We start from the raw sequence: 22566 nt of genomic DNA, 5'->3' as shown, positions 1-22566 counted from the left end.
TATGATTTTTTAATTGTATGGCTTTATGTTATAAACTTCTGTGAAGCCCATGGGGGTTCAAAGTTCTCACCACACATCTAGATAAGTTCCTTAGGGGGTCTAGTTTCCAAAATGGTGTCATTTGTGGGGGTTTCCACTGTTTTGGTACATCAGGGGTTTTCCAAACGCGACATGGTGTCCGATCTCAATTCCAGCCAAAAACGTCAAATGGCGCTGCTTCCCTTCCGAGCTCTGCTATACGCCCAAATAGTGGTTTACCCCCACATGTGGGGTATCAGCGTACTCAGGACAAATTGCACAATAACTTTTAGGGTCCTGTTACCTTTGAGAAAATAAAAATTGGGGTGAAAAGATCATTTTTGTGGAAAAAATATGATTTTTTAATTGTACCGCTGTACGTTATAAACTTCTGTAAAGCCCTTGTGGGTTCAAAGTTCTCACCACATATCTAGATAAGTTCCTTGGGGGGTCTAGTTTCCAAAATGGGGTCACTTGTAGGGGGTTTCCACTGTTTAGGTACATCAGGGACTCTCCAAACGTGACATGGCGTCCAATCTGAATTCCAGCCAATTTTGCATTGAAAAAGTCAAACGGCGCTCCTTCCATTCTGAGCTCTGTCATGCGCCGAAACAGTCGTTCCCCCCCACATATCAGGTATCTGCGTACTCAGGACAAATTGCACAATAACTTTTGCAGTTCAATTTCTCCTGTTACCCTTGGTAAAATAAAAAAATTGAACCTGAAGTATTTTTTTTATGAAAAAAAGTTAGCTGTTCATTTTTTTTTAAATATTCAAAAAAATTCCTGTGACGCACCTAAAGGGTTAATAAACTTCTTGAATGTGGTTTTGAGCACCTTAAGGGGTGCAGTTTTTAGAATTGTGTCACTTTTGGGTATTTTCTATCATATAGACCCCTCAAAGTGGCTTCAAATGTGATGTGGTCCTAAAAATAAAATGGTGTTGTAAAAATGAGAGGTCGCTGGTCAACTTTTAACCCTTATAACTTCCTAACATAAAAAAAACTTTGGTTCCAAAATTGTGCTGATGTAAAGTAAACATGTGGGAAATGTTAGTTATCAAGTTTTTTGTGTGCCGTATCTCTGTGATTTAAGGGCAAAAAAATTCAAAGTTGGAAAATTGCGAAATTTTCAAAATTTTCGCCAAATTTCCGTTTTTTCTCACAAATAAACGCAAGTTATTTGAATGAAATTTTACCACTAACATGAAGTACAATATGTCACGAGAAAACAATGTCAGAATCACCAGGATCCATGGAAGCGTTCCAGAGTTATGACCTCATAAAGGTACAGTGGTCAGAATTGTAAAAATTGGCCCGGTCATGAACGTGCAAACCACCCTTGGGGGTGAAGGGGTTAATATACTCACTGATTGACATTTTCTCCGGTATCCTGCAGTATTCTGCTCCTCCTCTAAGTCACGTGACGGTGATTCAGACCCTATGATCTATGTATGAACCGGAAGTCTCTTTTACAATATAAGTTTCTTTCTTATGCTCCATAGTTTTATATGGTAAAGACACTATCAGGTCGTACAAAACGTAGTGTGATCCGGAGAGTCTGAATTGCCATCACATGACTCAGAAGAGGACCAGATACCTGAGAAGATGTCGATAGGTGAGTATATGAACAAACTGACATTACACTATAAACACATTTACACAGATTTAGCGGGAAAAAACTTCTTTGAGAAACAAGCAATTTTAATATTATACAAATGCATAGGTTGACTGAAATAACATACAGTAAATGGCAGTAGGAGATGACTCAGTATGCACCCTTCCCAGGCCCTGCCTTCTTATTATCAGCACAGGGGCTCCTTCCCCACCAATCATCTTGCAGTGTCTTTCAGTTGTTTAGAGGATTTATCCAGAATTGATATTGATGGTGTATCAAATGGGTTTGAATGACTACTAAAGGTAACATCCTCACCTGTGACCTGTGACAAATGCCAGGAAAATTGTTCGAGAATCAAAGAAAAACCCACAAACAACATCAGCTGAAATACTGGACTCTCTGAAAACTAGCGGTGTGGCTGTGTCAAGATGCACAATAAGGAGGCACTTGAAGAAAAATGGGCTGCATGGTCGAGTCGCCAGAAGAAAGCCAAATGACTCTGATCAAAAGTTCACATACCCCATTTCTTAATACCGTGTATTGCCCCCTCTAACATTAATGACAGCTTGAAGTCTTTTGAAGTCTCAGATGGTAAAGCTGCCCACTCTTCTTGGCTAAAAGCTTCCAGCTCTTGTAAATTCCTGGACTGTCTAGCATGAACTGCACTTTTGAGATCTCCCCAGAGTGACTCAATGATATTGAGGTCAGGAGACTGAGATGGCCACTCCAGAACCTTCACTTTGCTCTGCTGTAGCCAATGACAGGCCGACTTGGCCTTGTGTTTTCGATCATTTTCATGTTGAAACGTCCAAGTACATCCCGTGTGCAGCTTCCAGGCTGATGATTGCAAAATTGCCTCCAGTATTTGCTGATAACGTGCTGCATTCATCTTTCCTCCAACTTTGACCAAGTTTCCTGTGCTTTTCTAGCTCACGCATCCCCAAAACATAAGCGATCCACCTCCGAGCTATACAGTAGGAATGATGTTCCTTTCATCATAGGCCTTGTTGACCTCTCTCCAAATGTAACGTTTATTGTTGTGGCCAAAAAGCTCAATTTTGGTCTCATCACATCAAATTACCTTGTTCCAGAAGTTTTGAGGCTTGTCTCTGTGCTGTTTTGCGTATTGTAGGCGAGATACTTTGTGGCATTTACACAGTAATGGCTTTCTTCTGGCGACTCGACCATGCAGCCCATTTATCTTCAAGTGCCTCCTTATTGCGCATCTTGAAACAGCCGCACCGCTAGTTTTCAGAGAGTCCAGTATTTCAGCTGATGTTATTTGTGGGTTTTTCTTTGCATCCCGAACAATTTTCCTGGCATTTGTCACAGGTCACAGGTGAGGATGTTACCTTTAGTAGAAATTCAAACCCATTTGTATCAACTTCTGTGCATGTTATCAGGCCAAAATCAGCAGGGTATGTAAACGTTTGATCAGGGTCATTTTGATGTTTTGGGTTGTCATTATGATTAACCGCATATACTCGAGTATAAGCCAACCCGAGTATAGGCAGAGGTACCCAATTTTGCAACGAAAAACTGGGTAAGCTTATTGACTCGAGTATAAGCTGGGTATGCATTGTCCCCTCATCTCTGTCCTTGTATGCATAGCTCCCCCTTCCCTGTCCTTGTATGAATGGCTCCCCCCATCGCTGTCCTGGTATGCATGGCTCCCCGGTCCCTGTCCTGGTATGCATGGCTCCCCGCTCCCTCTCCTGGTATGCATGGCTCCCCGGTTCCTGTCCTTGTATGCATGGCTCCTTATCCCCCATCCTTGTATGCATGTTTCTTATTAAAAAAAAAAAAAACAACCTACTCACCTTCCACGCCTATGGAAATGGAGAGGCATGCATATTCATTACCTTAATGAGATGGCCACGTGATTGCTCAGCCGAAAATGCTGCTGGCGCCGGAACCAGCGAGATGCAGCGATGGCATGCAGGAAGGTGAGTAGGTAGGGGTGGGATTCAAATTTTTAACAACAGGTTCTGTGTTTGTGTGTAGGAAAACCACACCCATTTTAACCCACACCCATTATTAAGCCACACCCATTTACACACACCTTTTCCTCAAACATATTCAAGTAGGGGCGCAGTCAAACAGTTGAAAAAAATAAATTGGAATGAGATCAGAACAGGTCCCCAATAGGCAGGCACAGGTCCCCAATAGGCAGGCACAGGTCCCCAATAGGCAGCACAGGTCCCCCAATAGGCAGGCACAGGTCCCCCAATAGGCAGCATTGTTCCCTAATAGGCAGCACAGGTCCCCAATAGGCAGCACAGGTCCCCAATAGAAAGCACAGGTCCACAATAGGCAGCATTGTTCCCTATAGGCAGCACAGGTCCCCAATAGGCAGCATTGTTCCCTATAGGCAGAACAGGTCCCCAGTAGGCAGCACAGGTCCACAATAAGCAGCACAGATCCACAATAGACAGCATTATTCCCTATAGGCAGCACAGGTCCCCAATAGGCAGCACAGGTCCCCAATAAGTAGCACAGGTCCACAATAGACAGCATTATTCCCTAGAGGCAGCACAAGTCCCCAATAGGCAGCACAGGTCCCCAATAGGCAGCACAGACATACTGACCTGGTGTTGGAGTACAGTACACAGTGACAGGCTGCGACGCGTCTGCAGTAAGTGAGTCCCGTGGTTGACCAGGCCTCCTGGATGGCCCCCAGGCCCCGCACCGCCCGTCCTGCTCCACCGTGCTGCTGCACACACACTGGCAGCACACCACCACCGCACTGGTGACCGGGGTGATGAGGATGATGGAGGCACGCAGGCCTCACAGCACAGCTCAGAGCTCATGCTGGGTAGGTAGCAGCACGCAGTGACTCCTCCAGATACCTGCGGCAGAGCTGTGCCGCTATTGGGTATCAGTGCGCGGGGGGCGCTGGGGTCCGGCAGGGGTGTGCTCAGTCAGAGTGCAAGGACATATTAGTGCGCCGCGCGCGGTATCCTGCGGGCAGGGCTAGCATGTAGGAAGCCGAAGCAGAGAGTCCTCCTCATACTCCTCTCCCCTTGCGCGCCGGCGCCGCTGCACAAAGTACCAGATCACGGCTCTGAATCTCCCCGGTTCGGGGAACCGGCTGCTTTTTTAACAACCGGTTCCACCGAACCGGGGGAGAACCGGCTGAATCCCACCCGTGAGTAGGATGTCTTCTGGAAGCCGGCGGCTGCAGGTTTCACTGTGCGTATGCTATAAGAGAAATGAATGTTCATTTCTCCTTAGCAGCGGGCACAGTTACAGCCGCTGGCTCCTGTGACCCGCTGCTCTGTCGCTTCTCCTCCCCTGCCAGCCCTCTGGGACAAATGACTTGTGTATAAGCCAAGGGGGACTTTTTCAGAACAAAAAAAGTGTGCTGAAAAACTAGGCTTATACGCGAGTATATACTGTAAATAGAGAAAACACAGTAGTTTAACAATAAATGGCTTCATCCAACCACTTACCATGAGTGGAGAAAAAGTTTTGGTGTTATCATTCATATTCTGTGAAAAACAGCCAAGGAAGCAAAATTATGCCGGGGTATGTAAACTTTTGAGCACAACTGTATAGCTGCAATGAAGAATATTTCATGCTTTTTTCTTCTTCTTGTCTTCTAGATTACAAGATGTCTAGTCATCTTCTATCACCACCCCTATCTTCAATGCCTAGACTTCCCATCATAGAGCATCCATTGTCCCGCCTTGGTGACCCAGAAACCTTGTCGCTAAGAGGATTTTCTAGGGCTGATGAAGTACATCAGAGGGAAGAAGTACCACAAACCAGAAGGAGCATTCACAAAGCGTTGTCCTCTTACAGAGACAGAAGTCTACCACTTACACCTTTAAAACCTCATATTCCGGAAGGTGTACAGGTGACCATTGCAAATGACAAAAACAAGACTAAACTCCCCATATTTGGTAAGTTTACATGTAACCTATATAATAACGGTTTTTTATTACTGAACAAATCTTAGATCATATCACCACACATCAGTAAATAAATATGTCTATTAACCTTATTTAAAGGGAACCTGTCACACTGAGCATGCAGTCTGAGCTGCCAGCAGAATGACGAAGTGCGGGAGAAGCTGAGCAGATGTAGGATGTGTGCAGATTCAATGTAACTTGCAGTTTATAAATTAAAATCGTTGCTCTCTGGGTGTATAAGTGAAGTGGGTGAGCCAATTCAGTGGCTGGCAGCTGTTTGTGCTCAATTATAAAGGGATGGCTGCTAGTCAGTGATTAGGTACAATCCCTGGACTCTTAGAGACCTTATCACTAAGTCAAAAGTGGCTAGTTTTTGATATTTTATTATTGCTGCTCACATATATTTAATGTATGTAATATGTTTTTTTAAAAAAAAAACCTTCATACAGTTCCACATTTTATCTAGCGCCAATTTGTCTGGTCTTTACCAATCGGGCATGGCTCACAGGCAGGGGCAAACAATGAAATCTTGGGGCCCCTGTGCAAGAAATGTGTCTGGGCCACCTTCCTTTTATGGCGACAAAGATATGTATATACTCTATATAGCCACACACATACATGTATATATTACATAGTCTCCTTTATTATGTATATTGTTGTCCTTATTATACAGTGCCCTCTCTTGTTATGTACAGTACCGTCCCTTACATATTGGATTATATTTAGCCCTGTTTTTTATTACATACCATCCTGTCTTGTTAGCTGTATAATGCAGTGATGGCTGATGGAGCATGGGAAAGCTTCTTTTTTAATGGAGGAGCTGATGGACTGGTCATCTGGTCACCGGCTGCTCCATCAGCAGTCATTTTATATCTAAAAAGAGAGGGGACTATGTAATAAAAGAGGGCACTGTGAATAACGAAAATAACAAGAATAAACTATGTAAGAGACAGCACTGAACATAGCAGCAGAAGAAGCTATATAATAAAGGACGGCACCATATATAACTAGAGAGGATGGTACGTAATAAGGGACTGCGTTATACATAAAAATGAGGAAACTATGTAACTAAGGATGGTGTTATACAGAATAAGTGAATACACTATATACCAGGGTGGATAAAAATCTTGATTTTTTTTAAAAAATCAGATTTTTTTGATTTAAATCAGATTTTTTTGATTTAAATCATTTTTCTTTTCATAGACTTTAACCATCCCAGTAAAATGTCTGTTAAAAAAATAGGTTGTAAATTAATTGCCAGACTTACCACTAGTACTAGGCTCCTGGTGCATAAGAAGCTGTGGGGGTTCATTGACATTAGTTGTATCACTATCAACATCTTCATTTCCCTTCTGGTTGCAGTTTTCATAATGTGATTTCAAACGGCAAACAAGTCCTTGGATATCCTTTTGACAGTATTTGCACTTTGCTCTTGCACCTTTCTTTCCAAGATCTGCTGCTGGCATCTCAACAAAATGAACCCAAATAGGGTCTCTCTTACGACCTGCTGCCATGGCTCACACAGATCACTTATGAAGTTTGATTGTTACTACAGCCTGAGCCAAGCACTGCTGATGTTACTACAGCCTGAGCCAAGTACTGCTGACTATCCAACAAGTTTGGTCATGTCAACTGAATGCAGGGAAAAAGAAACTAAACCAAAACTGAAACCAAGCTAGAAGTGTGGAATTAAAGGGGCAGTATGAACAAAATGTGGAGGCTATTAATAGTTTATACAATTAAGACATGCTGCTTTTAAACACCTACCTATTGCCATATAGTAAAACAAAAAAGATTTTTACTTACTTTGGGGTCCCCCCCTCACCCTGGCGTTAGATCGTTGCCCCTAGTTTCGTCCGTGTAACTATGGGCGCACATGCACACTGCTCTCACTTCTCATTTTAATCGTGATTTATATTAAAAAAAAACCTTTTGATTTAAATCAGTGATTTAAATCATGATTAAAATCATGATTTAAATCGATCCGATTTAAATAGAAAAAAATCTTTTGATTTAAATCGTGATTTAAATCATGATTTAAATCGGCGTGATTTAAATCAATCCACCCTGCTATATACTAAGGGACTGTGTTATATATAATAAATGAGTATACTATATACTAAGAGACTGTGTTAGACATAAGCGATAATAATGTCTTCCTCCACCTCCCCCTGTTCCTAAGTCCATTATAAGTCCCCCTTCCTCCCATCCCAATCCCCCACACCCCTCATTGTCCTCCTCCACCAGCATCCCATTATTGTCCTCTCCCCCACCCCATCATTGCCCATTCCACCACCTCCATCATTTCCTCCTCCCCACCACGCCCATTATTGCCCTTTCCACAATGTCCATCATTGTCCTTTCCACCACCACCATCATTGCATTCTCCCCCACCACCCCATCATTGTCCTTTCCACCACCACCATCATTGTATTCTCCCCATCACCCCTATCATTGTTCTTTCCACCACCTCCATCATTGCTTTTTCCGCCACCACCCCATCATTGCCCTTTCCACGACCTCCATCATTGCTTTCTACCCTACCACCCCATCATTGCCCTCTCCATCACTCCCATCATTGCCCTTTCCACCACCTCCATCATTGCTTTCTTCCTCATCACTCCCATCATTGTCTTTTCCACTACCACCATCATTGCCTTTTCCCCCACCTTCATCATTGCCTTCTCCCACCACCATCATTGCCCATTCCATAGAGTCCATTATTTCCTCCTCCCCCACCATCCTCATCCTTGCCCATTCCACCACTTCCATCATTTCCTCCTCCCCCACATCCCCATCATTGCCCTCTCATCACCTCATCATTGCCTTCTCCCCATTACCCCTATTATTGCCCTCTCCTCCACCTACTCACACAGACACACGCAACACCATTCACCTCTGCACATCCCCCCACAGCGCTACACATGCACGCACACACACAACCACTCATCTCTAAACACACTTACACACACACATACGAATACACTCACAGCACAACTCACCACTCCGGAAGCTCTTCGCAGCCACAGCATCACTGTCCCGACAGCTTCCTCCCTCTGGCACAGAAACCCTGAATGATGACGTCATCCAGCCACGCTGTGTCAGAGAAGGAAGCCCCACTCCGCTGCTATTTTCTCTTGTAGGCAGCGAAGCAGGAGTGATCACTCCTTGCCCAACACACATGAGGGAAATCTGGCCAGGGGCCCCCCGGAGCCTTGGGGCCGGATAAACAGGCCAAATAGCCCTCATTATTAGTTGCCCTACAGGGGCCCTCTCGACCTCCGGGCCCCGGTGCAGCCACACATGCTTCACATGCGGTATGTCTGCCCATGCTCACAGGATTCCTTGAGGTAATGTCTAAGCATTATTACCCTATAAGTTTCACACACTTAGTTTAGACCATAAAAGTAGCACTAAATATAGTGGCCCATAACTCTGAATATAAAAATCCATCATAGTGTTCCTAAGTTTTTGTTTATTTTATAGAAGGTTATGGACACAACAGGTACAATCATGTAAGCCACTCAATCTGCTCAACTCCTCCTGTCCTTTAACATTCTGTCCATAGTTTGCACAGCATTGCCAAGCTGACAAGTTCCATAAAAGTCAATATCGACCCTCTAACGAGCCTTGCCATATGACTTAGGATAAAAAAACAAAAACAAAATCTCAATTGTTTTGGCTATTATCCTAAGTCAAAAAGCAAGGTTCGATAAAGGTTCGATATTGACTTTCAGGAATGCTACTTCCAATAGGTGGCACTTGAGTTCTAGTCCTCTTCCTCTCTGAAGAGACAATTTGCATATTTCCCAGAGGAGCATTGCAAGGCTTAAAAGTCTTCTCACCTTGGCATGTCAGACTTTCTGAATAACATGTGCAACTGTAGTCATGGGAATATCAAATTGCTTGGAGATGGTCTTATAACTTTTACCTTTAACATGTTTGTCTATTATTTTTTTTTCTAATCTCCTGAGACAACTCTTTCCTCCGCTTCCTCTGGTCCATGTTTAGTGTGATACACACCATGTCACCAAACATCACAGTGAGTATCTGTAGCCCTCTATACAGGCCCACTCACTGATTCCAAGATTGTAGACACCTGTGATGCTAATTGTAACGCTCGTGCCCCGAATGGTTAGCGCGAGCGTGGGGAGTGTGGCCCCATTGGACCACAAACCAGACTACCCTGGAAGGAGCGTAACTAAGCAGCTACCTTGGTGTTCACTGGAGCCTCTGATGGTGAGGTCAGACTTGTGCGGCAGGTAGCTGCAAGGTGCCACTCCAGGGTGGTGTCTGGCTGTGGCTGCTGATCCCACTGAGGAACTGGATACTACGAGCAGGAGCGGGCTAGTACAAACTGATACGACGGGTACTCTAGCAGGCACGGCTTGAGACACTGGCAGGTAGGCGGGCACAGCTAAGACACTGGCAGGCAGGCGGGCACGGCTGAGGCATAGGCAGGCAGGCGGGCACGGCTGAGGCACTGGCAGGCAGGCGGGCACGGCTGAGGCACTGGCAGGCAGGAATTGACTCGGTAGTGACAGGACAGAGACACGGACTGGGACGAGTAGGATATATGAACAGGTAGGGGCTGTTCACACTGGAGATGCAGGAACTGGTTCGGGAAAGACAGAACATAGACAGTTATGAATGGTGTGAAGGAACAGGTAGAGAACTGTTCACACAGAAGATGCAGGAACTGGTTCAGGAACCAGTGCAGATGGGTAGGACAAGGATCCACAGAATATAGAACGGAAACAGAGTAGAACCGCAGGGTTGCAGAGCAGAGACTAACTGCAAAGAATGGAGAAGGGTGGAACCGCAAGGAGCGGAGCAGGATAGAACTGCAAGGCTGCGGAGAGGAGCTGCAGTTTGCAGCAAGAGGTTCTGCAGCAGCAGGTACCACAGAAAAGGAGAGCAGAGCGGAACCGCAGGTATGAGGAGAGAAACTGCAGTTTGCAGCAAGAAGTTCTACAGCAGCAGGTGCCACAGAGAAGGAGAGCAGAGCGCAACCGCAGGTATGCGGAGAGGAGCTGCAGCAAGAGGTTCTGCAGCAGCAAGAGCGAAGCAAGGCGGAACCGCAAGGTATGCGGAGCGAAGCTGCAGCAAGAGGTTCTGCAGCAGCTAGAGCGAAGCAAGGCGGAACCGCAAGGTATACGGAGAGAAGCTGCAGCAAGAGGTTGTGCAGCAGCAAGAGCGGAGCTGCAGTAGCCGTAAGACAGAGGGAGTAAAGACAAGGGTACACAGAGCAGGGACGGAAAGGTCACAGACTGGGAAAGAACAGACACAGGTATAGGACAGTGTTCAGACAAGGTATGAGTCAGTGCACAGGAACATGGACACAGACCAGGATATTCTGCCTCCTGGTGGGCGGAACGAGAAATGCACAAGGCACAGAGACAGGGATACAGAGACCAGGATATTTTGCTTCCTGGTGGGTGGAAAACATGACACAAAGCACACAGAAAAAGATCTAGGTATGATGCCCCCAGAGCAGGCAGAGACAGGACAGGACCTGGCAACTCAGCAGCAAGACACTGACTGAGTAAAGGCGTTGCTCAGGCAGCTTTCACTGGGTGGAGCTGCCCTAAATACTAGAGGCCTCTTGGTAATTGGCTGGGCACACCATAGGCAGGTGCACACTGATTCTATTAGAACCAGAGAGTACCGGCGCAGCCCCCCTATGTACACAGCCAGGAAGTATGCAGAGAGCAGGCATGAGGCAAGAGACATACAGCATAGAGCCGGTAGCAGACAGAACTCACAGCATGGCCCAGAGTAGTGAGTAAGGTAGGTGGGGGATGGGAGGCCATGCAGTGATGCCGACAGGGTTGTTACACTAATTAGTGGACACACCTTGATTTAAAATGTCCCTTTTGTCACATTATTTTCTTGGGTACCTTATTTTCTATCCAGACCTATTTCATGAGTTTTATTTTTTTAAAAAGTTCTGCTGAAGTGTGGTCATGACAGGTAAGCGGGATGCAGTGACGAGACGCGAGACAGTTGTACCTTTAGGCAATAACTTTTATAGATGAATACTGGTAGGGCTAGTCTAAGCAACCAAACAAATAACAGGAATTGTCCTCGCAGGGATTCAATACAAACAAACACTGATGTAAGAGAACACGACTACTCCGGCAACGGCCGGTCACTATAGGGCCGCGGTATGGCCGACTACGGGTCCTTAGTTATATAGTGTCACTTATCCGTCCTGACGTCCCTCGGCATTCTGGACAGTGGTGCTTCGGCGTAGCAGCCGCTGGGCCCAGCTGCTGAGGATCTGGCGTAGTCTTCGGTCGTTCCGACGCCCAGGTGAAGTGGGGGCACAACAGGCTCCAGAAGAGTTCTTTGGTGGAGGGTCCCCCAGCAGCAGCAGCGGGACACCGCCTGGGAGTGGGAGAGTCAAGGCCGCAAGTCCCCGGACAGGGGCGAGCAGCGGCGGGGCTGGGTGGCGGTTGGTAGGCCACCGCCGCAGTCTGCGGCTGCACTAATCGGTCCTCGGCGGGTGACGGCCCGGCTCTTGCCACGGACTGGAGCGAGGTAATGGCGGCCGCAGACGGCAAAGAACAAGCCGCAGCCTCGTTCGGGAGCGGAGTGGCTGCGGGCCGCAGCGGGTTGGCCACAGCCACGGGCTGGAGCGAGGCGGCAACGGCCGCGGGTGGCTGCGGGCAGGCCGCGGGCTGGAGTGAGGCGGCAACGACCGCGGCTGGAGCGAGGCGGCGGTACTCTGACGATTGGCTCTGCACCGTCTCCCTGCAGTCTTAAGTGAGTCTCTCTCCTGCCTCTGTCCTCCTCTCTGGCTTCTGATAGTCGCTCTGGCTCCCGTTAGTCGCTCTGGCTCCCAGGCGCTCCCACGGTCTCCTGCTCCTTCTCTTCCGTTCTGCTGACTCACTGTGACCAGCGTTCTCTGCCCCTTTTATATCGGCTCCTCCCCCAACCCACCTGTCAGTCTCAGCAGTCCGACCCTTATCACGGCTCCCCGGAAACAGTCTTCCCCGGAACTTGGATGACGGTCCCATTGGTTCCGGCCCGGACACTCGGTGGGGGTCCTTCTTCCCACAGAAGCATGGTTGAAAAGCAATGTCTGACTTTCATTTGTTCATTTTCATAGATTTTTGATTTATTATTACTTTTGTCAGATTCAAGTTATTTCTGAAACCATTGTGGGTTTTTCTGTCATTAAACGAGAGGCACCACGTGTGTATTTTGGACTGTTGTCATCTTTTTATGGCTTTGTAGCACTCGAAAAATAGACCCAACTGTTAGCGCAGAAGAGAATTTTACATGCATAGTATGAAAGAAGCGTGACATTTTCCTAGGTCAGGGGTCAATGAGCCTATATTGAATTTCAGCATGTACAATATGCAAGCACAAAACATTCTCCTATGAAAAACAGGCCGCTGGATGCTTATTTTAGAATCGGTGCTGGATAAATGCTCTGGTTACGTGACAAAATTTGCCTGGAGAAATACATGTCAATTATAAAGATTGCACAGCAACAAAATTCTGTGAAATTTCTCCAAAAGATGACTTCTTTAGGGAGACCATGCCTGTATCCACTACAGATTTTCAGTTCCACAATGTACTGCCTATTACATCTTCTTTGAGAGGACCACTTCTTAGGCTATGTGCATACGTAGCGGAAGGTGCTGCGGATTTCTCCGCTCGGATTTATGAAAATCCGCAGGTAAATCCGCAGGTCAAAATACCTGCGGTTTATCTGCAGATTTTCTACGGTTTAGCCTGCGGTTTTCCCCTGTGGTTTGACACCTGTCATTGATCAGGTGCTAAACCGCTGCGGAATCAGCACAAGAATTGACATGCTGCGGTTTTGAAACCGCAGCAAATCCGCGCGGAAAATTCTGCACCGTCTGCACTGCGGTTTTTATTTTCCATTGCTAACAATGGTTCTGTACAACAGAATCTGCTGCGGACCCGCAGGGCCAAAAACGCTGCGGATCCGCAGCAGAATCCGCAACGTGTGCGCATAGCCTTAGAAGACAATTTTGCAATGCAGTTTTGGGTTGTCATCTCAAGAGGTATTTTTTATTAAATCGGTATCTGCTAAAGTAACGTAAGAATAACCTGTCAGCATATATACGGTGGACTAAGTACCATATATCTATGGATTAGCAAATACAACATATATTATGATTTTTTTTTTAAACGTAAAAAAAAAGTTGAAAAAAAATCCCCAAAGCAAACGCCATAAAAATAATTATGTGAAAGCAAATGTAAACAAAAAAAATAGATACTTTAGAACTATAAAACGGTCACACTATTTAATCCCAATAGTGACCACCATAAAAAATGAAAAACACATTAAAAGAATGTGATGTAGCAAAACAAAATAAAAACAACCTGACAAGTTTTCTGCTGTGAAGCAGTGATCTGCTGTGAAGACACTGAGCATGAACTGCGGTCACTTCACCACTGGCATTTTCCCACGGTCCACAGGTCACCGCAGTTCAGGCTGTGAGGGAGCGCAGCTTTAGTGACGTCTCCGCTAGTTACTGAGGCTGCGCTCACAGCATCTTCTCTTTCGCCAGTTGTTTTCAGTTGGGGCGGTCACATCTTTGCACCGTCCAAGTTGAAAACTGTGTATCCTCCAGATATACTGTAGATTACTACGTGAGACACAATGACGGACAGGTATGGTATATTGTTGGTTTATTATTTTACTTTTATTACAGGAGACTGAGGGCTTCACTGGAATTAGGTGAGGTCGTAAGTATGGTTTAATTAAGAATATTAGAGGAGTCTGTGTCTTTATTTGAGTTAAAGGATTTTTTTGTGGGTGTCTGTGCTTTCTTTACAATTTGACTATGGGGTTAGTAATAGGGGCGTCTTATTGATGCCTCTCCGTTACTAGCTTTGGGGCTTGATGTCACAAAGGTGATATCAACCCCCAAATTATTACCCCACTTGCCACCACTACAGGGCAAGTGAGAAGAGCAAGGCTAAGTGCCAGAATTGGCACATCTTATAGATGCGCCTTTTCTGGAGCGGCTGAGAGCTGATGTGTTTAGTTAGGGGGGCCACTATCCATGGCCACTTCCTAGGCTATTAATATTAGCCCACAGCTGTCTGCATAGCCTTTGCTGACTATTAATTATAGGGGGTCCTCTCGTCATTTTTTTGGGGTCTCCCATTTTAATAGCCAGTAAAGGCTAAGTATACAGCTGTGAGCTGATATTAATAGCTTGGGAAACTCCATGGGTATTATCCCCTTCCCAGGCTGTTAACATTGGCCCCCATTCATCGGCTTACCCTCTGCTGATTATGAAAATTGCACGGGAGCCCATGCCATTTTTTCAGAAAAATAATCTTTTATTAATTATATACATGTCCAATAATTTGCATACACTGTACTAATTGTATTTGTCACTGACATCTATATATCTACCTATTCAATTTGTATGTACTGTATGTAATATATCTCTTCTATCTTGTCGGCTCCTGCAGTGATTTTACAGAAGCCGACAAGTGAATAACCGGCTTTTCTTCTATCTCTCTACGCAATATAAATACATATATACTGTATATGTGTGTCACGGACATCTATATACAGTATATGTATTCTATGTGTACATATCTATTCTATAATAAACCTGTCAGTGTGATTTTACTGTACACCTTTTTTTTTTTCTCGCACCCATTGACTTCTATTGCGGGAAGAAATCCAAATACTGATTACAATCGCAGCATGCAGCAATTTTTTTCCAGTCTGATCGTGATCCAATCCGAACTGGAAAAAAAAACGCAGATGAAGACACAATCATAGAATAACATTGGACTGAATTCATTACGATTTTTATCGGATTGCACTATTCCGATTTCATCGCAAGTGGGAATGAGCCCTAGCAGTTCATTGTCCTGGTATATGCAGGTTTGATTCCGATCGCTTCTAACAGATGCACAATTCCTGTATTATCTTTTGTGCATCTCTATTGATTTTGTTGTGGTTTGGTACACTGGTTTTCTTGTTTCACTCTTCATGTACTATACCTATGTATGTTAACCCCTTAGTGCCCTCCAATATGTATTTTTACTGACCTGCAATATATGAGACTAGCATCCCCATACAGGTGACAATTCAGCAGCTGTACACTATAGCTGACAACTTGCTGCATCAGCCACGATCAGTGCTGGTGTCGACTATAGTTGTTTAACCCCTCAATTGCTACTCTCAATAATGACTACAGCATCTAGATAATTAAAAGAGTGTGGGGCCTCCCTCATTTACCCCATAGGCACCCGGAGATCTTGTTTGTGTGGTCTTGATGTTTGCCATAGCAATTCATGGCCAAATAATGGCCTTTATCCCCAGTTATACATAACGATGTCCCAGCGATCCCACCAACGATCCCACATGATGGGATCGCTGGGACATCGTTAGGCTGATCGCTGGTGAGCTGACACAAGACAGCCCCAGCGATCAGGATCAGTGACGCCGGACGCTGGTTACTAATGTAAACATTAATCAGAACCTCCCACTCCTGTCTCCAAGACTTTACACGTGCTGCGCCAATTCTTTGGAATGCACTTCCCAGGTCAATACGATTAGTCCCCAATCCCCACAAGTTTAAGCGTGCCCTGAAAACGCATTTATTCAGACTGGCCTACTGCCTCAACACATTAACCTAATCTATCCCTGTGTGGCACAGTCAAAAGTTTACAATAACCAGGTTCCCCGCATCATGTTCCCACATGCTTTATGCATCCATTAGCCCTCTGTGTCTGTACTGTTACACACTTAACATTATGGCTGGTCCAAACAATCAGTGCAATTGTTACACCCACCTTTCGTGTCTCCCCTTTTTCCTCATAGATTGTAAGCTTGCGAGCAGGGCCCTCATTCCTCTTGGTATTTGTTATAATCTATGTGATTATTGTTATGCTGTAATGTCTATTGTCTGTACTGTGGCGCCCCTGAGGCTCAGTCGCCACAGATGTATTGCACCTTCTCCTAAGGTGTGGTGCCCAACCATCCAGGTAAGTTGGAGGCTCCTGACCACGCTCCAACACTCGCACCCCACACAATAGAGTAGTTCAGCAAAACTACATTGCGGCTCCATGCTTAGAGAGAAGCAGAGCACCTTTGGTGGTTCCCTGCTTGGAACACTATACGTGCTGGGAGGTGGGTGGAGTTGAGAATACACATAAAAGAGCGGGAAGGTTTTAGGATTGAGAGGTCAGTCAGACGGGGAGTCGGAGAGAGGAAGCCACTCGGTGAGGAGTGGGGATCCCTGGAAGAGGGATGGAGGAAGGAGTGCTGCAGCTGCCTCAGTGATCTGAGCCAGCTGGCACGGGAAAGGAAAGGAGAAAGACATTGAACCGAAGCCTGAGCTTCCATAGGAGGGAAAGACAAGTGCAGAACGTACGAGTGAAAGGGAACACAGAGGACGTGGGTTAGAGGAAGAGCCCTGCCTAGAAGTTCTAAGCGCAAGGCCGGGGCCCGGTCCCCAAGGTTGTATGGACACTAATGGTTCTTCAGCAGACACCGGTGGAGTAGTGGGCTGTAAATGCACTACTCCCATCTAAGGCTTGGGGGCACAACAGCAATTTGAATAGAGAGCCGGGACTCAGGAGTAGAGAGTCCCCAAAGCAGGCTACAGCTGTCTGCCGTACAAATAGAGTTCTTGGGAACATCTGTCAGGAGGAACTCCAGTGTAACTCAGTACTAGGAGACCTTCACACTTAAAGGCGCTATAGAGGAGATGTTCAGAAAAGGCACATAAGTTGGCGGAGTGTTGGAAGGGAGCATTCCATCTTGCCTGGAGGTTGACTGAGTCCCTGACCTGGAGGACACGACACAGAAGCGGGCACTACAGACTGTGAGTAAAGCTTTGGCACTACATGCCCTGGTGTCCTCCATTCCTTCCTGCGTCCGTCCGCCTGGCACTGCTACATCCCCTGCGCCAAACACTACACCATCTAAGTGTCTCTTCCCCTATCCTGCCCTGGGACAACAGCCCTGCCTGTGGAGGGCTATAACATCATTGCTGCACCACACCATCTGTCCCGGAGGATCTGTCTGCAGCGTCGGCTTAACACCTCCCTTGCCGAACTCCACAGGTGGCGTCACGAACTATTCCATTAACTACATTCCACCATTTCCGTTCCCCGCCATTTGCTTGGGCGCCCGGGGCCATGGACCGGGTCACAGCTGCTGTGACACATCCCGATGACACCGGCCCGGTACCGAGTACCCCACGGCCCTGGGAGGGGGACCCAGTACAAATCCCCTCTGAAATGTAAAGTGCTGCGGAATATGTCGGCGCTATAGAAATAAAATTTATTACATTATTATAAACATTGGGTATCCAGGAGCAGCGCGACTCCTGGATACCCGATGTTTACCTTGGAAACCAGCGTGCATTTCCGGTCTCGGGGGCGGCGGCAGGGAGATTCCGGCACCTGCGTACGCTTCCTGGACAGCATAGGACATGGGTGGCGCATCACTTGCTTCTTGTAGGTCTGACGTGCCCTGACTTGGAAGCCCCATACAGCCTATGGGGTTAAGTACTGGGTATATCAGGCTGCCTCCTCTTGGAAGAGGCACCTGATTATTTCATGGCTTCCCTGCTAATAACTTTTTACCGTTTTGCTACCTGTGCACTGCACTGCGCTGCCTATGCGCTATGATTACCCTGTTTGTTTTTGTTCTGCCCACAGAGCCTGACTCCATTGCCTGTCTCTGTCGCCGTGTGAGGCCCTCATACTCTGCTCCTCTCCTGCTGGACCACGTCCTAGCCCTTAAGTCCTCTTCTTCTTCATCTCCAGTACCCCAGTCCACCTACGTTTTCCTGTCTCCTCTAGGATGCCAATTCTGCTATCCTGTCATACCCTTTACCTCCTATGAGCTGCCCCTCACGGTATCGGTTGCCGTAGTGCTAGAGTCCCCCGGGCTTGCCCCTGACGGTCCCTGTATAGGGGTCAGTCCCACTAGGTCCAGCTCGCTCAGGGGATGGTTGTTTCCACAGTTCAGTGGGTCCATTCTAGGTAGCTTGCCTCCCTTAGGCATCACACTAACCCTCCCTTCCTAAGTGGTGCCCATACCCCAGCTGCGTTGTCAACTTCCTCTTCTGCCTTTTGCTTCCACTGAGCCCCCGCTGTCAGGTGGGAATGTTGTCAGAAGTGCATCTACCAGCATGAGCTTGTATTCCCGCATTTTCCAATCACGCTCCAGTAACAGACGTAAGGATGGCCTGTTGTCCTTGTAGTGGAGATCCAGCAGGGTGGCCACTCAGTAATCAGCACTGTTAACAATCCGGGCAACTCGGCAGTTGTTGAGCAGGCACTGCAGAATGTATTCACTCATGTGTGCCAGGCTGCCCAGAGGCAACAACAAGTTGTCTTTGTTGGGAAGTGTATTGTCTGTATCCTCTATATCCCCCTCAGCTGTGCTGTAGCCTTTCAACAAACTTTATTCAGAATCCGAACTTGAAAATGGACTTCCGTGAGAAGCCATATGTCATGATCCCGACCAGGTTTTGGGTCTGGTCTTTCCTTTCCCGGTCATTCAGGGGTTAACTTTCTCTGCCTCGTTCCGATGTCAGGTCTGCAATTTCTCTGCGCTGCAGCTTGCAGGCAGTGCCAGTTATATTTCCTGCCTATGTTGTGTGTAGCTTGCTTTGGTGAGACCCTGATTTGTCCTGCTGTGTTTAGCTGACTTTGTGTCTGTGTACCCCTCTCCTACCCGTCCCGACTCTGTGTGTCCCTGTGTGTTTGGCTCTGACCAGATTCTGTCCCTTCCTTCTGCTATGGAGCAGTACTGACCTTTTTGCGCTCCTGTGTCATGATCCATTTTTGGATCTGTGTCAGATCTGGCTTCTCACATACAAACTTTATTCCTTTCAGGCCATCGGGGGTTGATATCAGTTTTTCTCCGGTGGCTGCTGGTGTAATTGCATGGCTGGTCTGCTGATGCAGGTGGTGACCACTCCCACATTCCTTTTTTGTTGTTTAGTGACTGGCCGCTTGTTGGGTTGTGTCACACAGGGCCAGTCACTTCGTGACATTATAACCAACCACCCCATTTTTTCTGTTGAGCCATGGCCCAAATACAGGTCTTTGTCCAACTGCTTCAGACCCTCACTGAGGAGCGTGGGGTGTTGCGTTGGTGTGGTGGCGCAGCAGCTGCAGCAGTTGGTGGGGTTCGGGGCCTCAGCTCAGGTGCAGTCTCAACCAGAACCCAAGTTATCTCTCCCAGACTGGTTTTCTGGAGGGAGAGATAATTTTTTGGTTTTTCAGGAGGCATGTAAGCTACACTTCAGGCCCCGCCCTTGTTCATCAGGGAGTGATCCCCAATCCTGAGCCTTCTCCCTGCCGGACGATTCATTATGTCTACGGTCAGTGGATGAGTTTTTTGTGACTTTGGCAAATATGCCCCCTGTAGTCCTGGCTAGGGAAGAGGACACACTGGTGCAGTCGGACGAGCCCACGCAGGTGGGAGGAGTTGTTTCTCAAACAGTGTTGCCTGCGGTTCATCGTGGTGTGGGGGTATGTTTTCACTGTGGGCAGACTGGTCATTTTATCAGGGTCTACCCAGCTCGTGCCAAAACTTCTGTACCACCTAAGAAGTCACATTCCCCTGGTCGTGTGGAGGGAGGCAACCAGGGAGTGTATATTTCCTCCATTTTGTCTCCTCAGTGTACCTTGTCAGCAGAAGTGGTGGGTGGCTGGGTAACTGAGGGTATACCGGTGCTTGTGGACAGTGGAGCAGGAGTCAATCTGGTGGATGCTCACTTTGTCCAGACCCATGGCCTGAGGTGTAGGATGCTAGCAAAACCCCTAAGCGTCCAGGCCATTGACTCTGTCCCACTTAGCCAGGGGAGGTTGACCTAAGTCGTGGATAATATACATCTGCGTATAGGGACTCATCATGTAGAGTCCCTGTCATGCTACGTCTTGGGGGAATGCCAACATCCATTGTTTTAGGCCTCCCTTGGTTGAAAAGACACAACCCGGTCATAGATTGGTGGTCTAGGGAAGTAGTCAGCTGGGATCAGTCATGTGAGCATTGCTGCCCAGGGGCTACTGTCTCTGCTGTCATTCTACAACTGTCCCCTTCTTCTCCAGTGGGGGCAGCAGAGGTGCTGCCAGGGAGTAGGGGCAAGTCTCAACCCTCACCATTAGTGAACTCTGAGAGGCGGAGTCCTCATAGGAGGAGGGGTGAAAGGAGGGTGGTGGTTCCCTCGAAGAATTGTGGGGGTGTGAGTGTGGTGACACAGGGGGAAGCCTCTGTTGTCAGTTCCTTGAAGAGTTCACCGTCTTGTGGCAAATGTGTGGCTGGCAATAAACGTTCAGGTCCAGACCTGTGTGAGAACGAGTATGTATGGGTGTCCACCAAAAACATACGGTGGAAGTGTGCTGCTGGGGTCTGGAGTTCTCGGGTGATCGGGCTGTGTGTAGTGTCTGCCATTCTCGGCCCGGGGATTTACCAGCTGGAGTTACCCCCAGTAATGCCCATACACAACTCCTTCCCCAGGTCGGTGCTCTGAAGATTTGTGGTGCCTCCGTAGCATACGGTGTCACCTGCACCTGTCCACCTTTGCCATAAATCTGAGAGTCAGGTTATTGCCGAGGTGAACGCTGGTGGATCTAGGTGTCCTCACCATAGGTGGTTTTCTGGTGAGGTGTGGTGTTGAGGGTCCAGAGGCCCCTCATTGTAAGGGGGGGTACTGTCATGATCCATTCTTGGATCTGTGTCAGATCTGGCTTCTCACATATAAACTTTTTTCCTTTCAGGCCATCGGGGGTTAATATCAGTTTTCCCCCTGGTGGCCGCTGGTGTAATTACATGGCTGGTCTGTTTGCTGATGCAGGTGGTGACCACTCCCACATTCTTTTAAAAGGTCATCTGGTGCATCAGCTGACTGTTGGTTTTACAGGTCCTTTTGGAAAGCAATCATGCTGAAGAGAGGAGCTTGCTGGTGCAGTGGTGATTCAGCCGAATTCTGTTATTGGGAGCCTTACTCTGCTGTTCGGTGCATTGCAGCAGAGAATGATAAGTGTTTGCTTTTCCTTGTCGGTTATTTTTTCCCTTGGTGTTGTATTACTGCAGCGGTGGGACCAGTGTCTGCACTTGCCAATTCCCTTCTGAGGGATAGGTGCAGGGCAAGTGAGGGCTGAGGTATCCTGCTCGGCGACGGTTTGAAAGAAGCCGTATTGGGACATCAGGATAGACAAGGGCACAACCTCAGGAGAGTGCAGGAGGTGTCCCTTTCCCCGTTCCCTATTGCAGGGCCCACCGTTGTAATTGTGTCCCCGGTGTTCCCTTGTTTTTGTCGTTTAGTGACCGACCGCTTGTTGGGTCGTGTCACACAGGGCCAGTCACTTTGTGACATTCTGTGTCTGGGATTCCCCTTGGTACTACGCTACTCTCTGGTATTGACCCGGCTTGTCTGACTATTCTGCTGCCACCTGGTTGTAGCCTCACTGCAGTGCTGTTGGTCTGCTCTGAGCATGGTTCCAGCCCTCTCCACTCTGCTGCCATCTAGTGGAGTTTGCATTACTCTGCATTTATCTGCATTGCTGCAGCATGACACCATGTTTGGATTTGAGCACCATACACTAGGTGTCCAGTACGAACCCTGAACTGTAGTTAACTCATCTCTACTCAGGAGAAATTGCGTTACAAATAGTGTGGTTTATTTTCTCCTGTTACCCTCAATGAAAATGTAAAAAAATAGGATAAAATTACTGTCATTTTTCATTTTATTCTTTAAATTTGTGAATTCTTGAGGTTCTTCACAAGAATTTAAGTAAACTTCCCTAATGAGGCAATTAATTCTTTATGAGGAGCAGTTTTTACAATTGGATCACTTCTTTTACATATGGGCCCTTGAACGTCACTTCAAAAAGTGAAAAGTCAGTAAAAGTATAGGTTTTGTAAATTTTGTTGAAAAATTTCTGCTAAACATGATTTAACCCTTCTAACATACTTACATGGTAAAAGAAAAGGACATGTGGTAAATGTTATTTCTTAACTACATTTGACAATCTGTTT

The 22566-nt window shown here is 46.9% G+C and overlaps 1 protein-coding gene across 1 annotated transcript in view; it reads left to right on the top strand.

Annotated features, from left to right (window-relative positions):
- Positions 1–22566, top strand: part of LOC141092403 (EF-hand calcium-binding domain-containing protein 6-like) — a 266005-nt gene that overhangs the window by 17161 nt on the left and 226278 nt on the right. Inside the window, exon 2 of the mRNA XM_073578531.1 lies at positions 5241–5540. Within this exon, the coding sequence (XP_073434632.1) occupies positions 5249–5540 (292 nt within the window). The 5' untranslated portion in view covers positions 5241–5248. The remainder of the gene's footprint in view (positions 1–5240; positions 5541–22566) is intronic.

Source organism: Dendrobates tinctorius, unplaced genomic scaffold (assembly GCF_039654945.1).
Source record: "Dendrobates tinctorius isolate UK_male_01 unplaced genomic scaffold, ASM3965494v1 ptg000008l, whole genome shotgun sequence".
In the NCBI taxonomy this organism is placed as follows: Eukaryota; Metazoa; Chordata; class Amphibia; order Anura; family Dendrobatidae; genus Dendrobates; species Dendrobates tinctorius.
The sequence above is the reverse complement of the archived record's forward strand: the minus strand, read 5'-3'. Positions and strand labels throughout refer to the sequence as shown.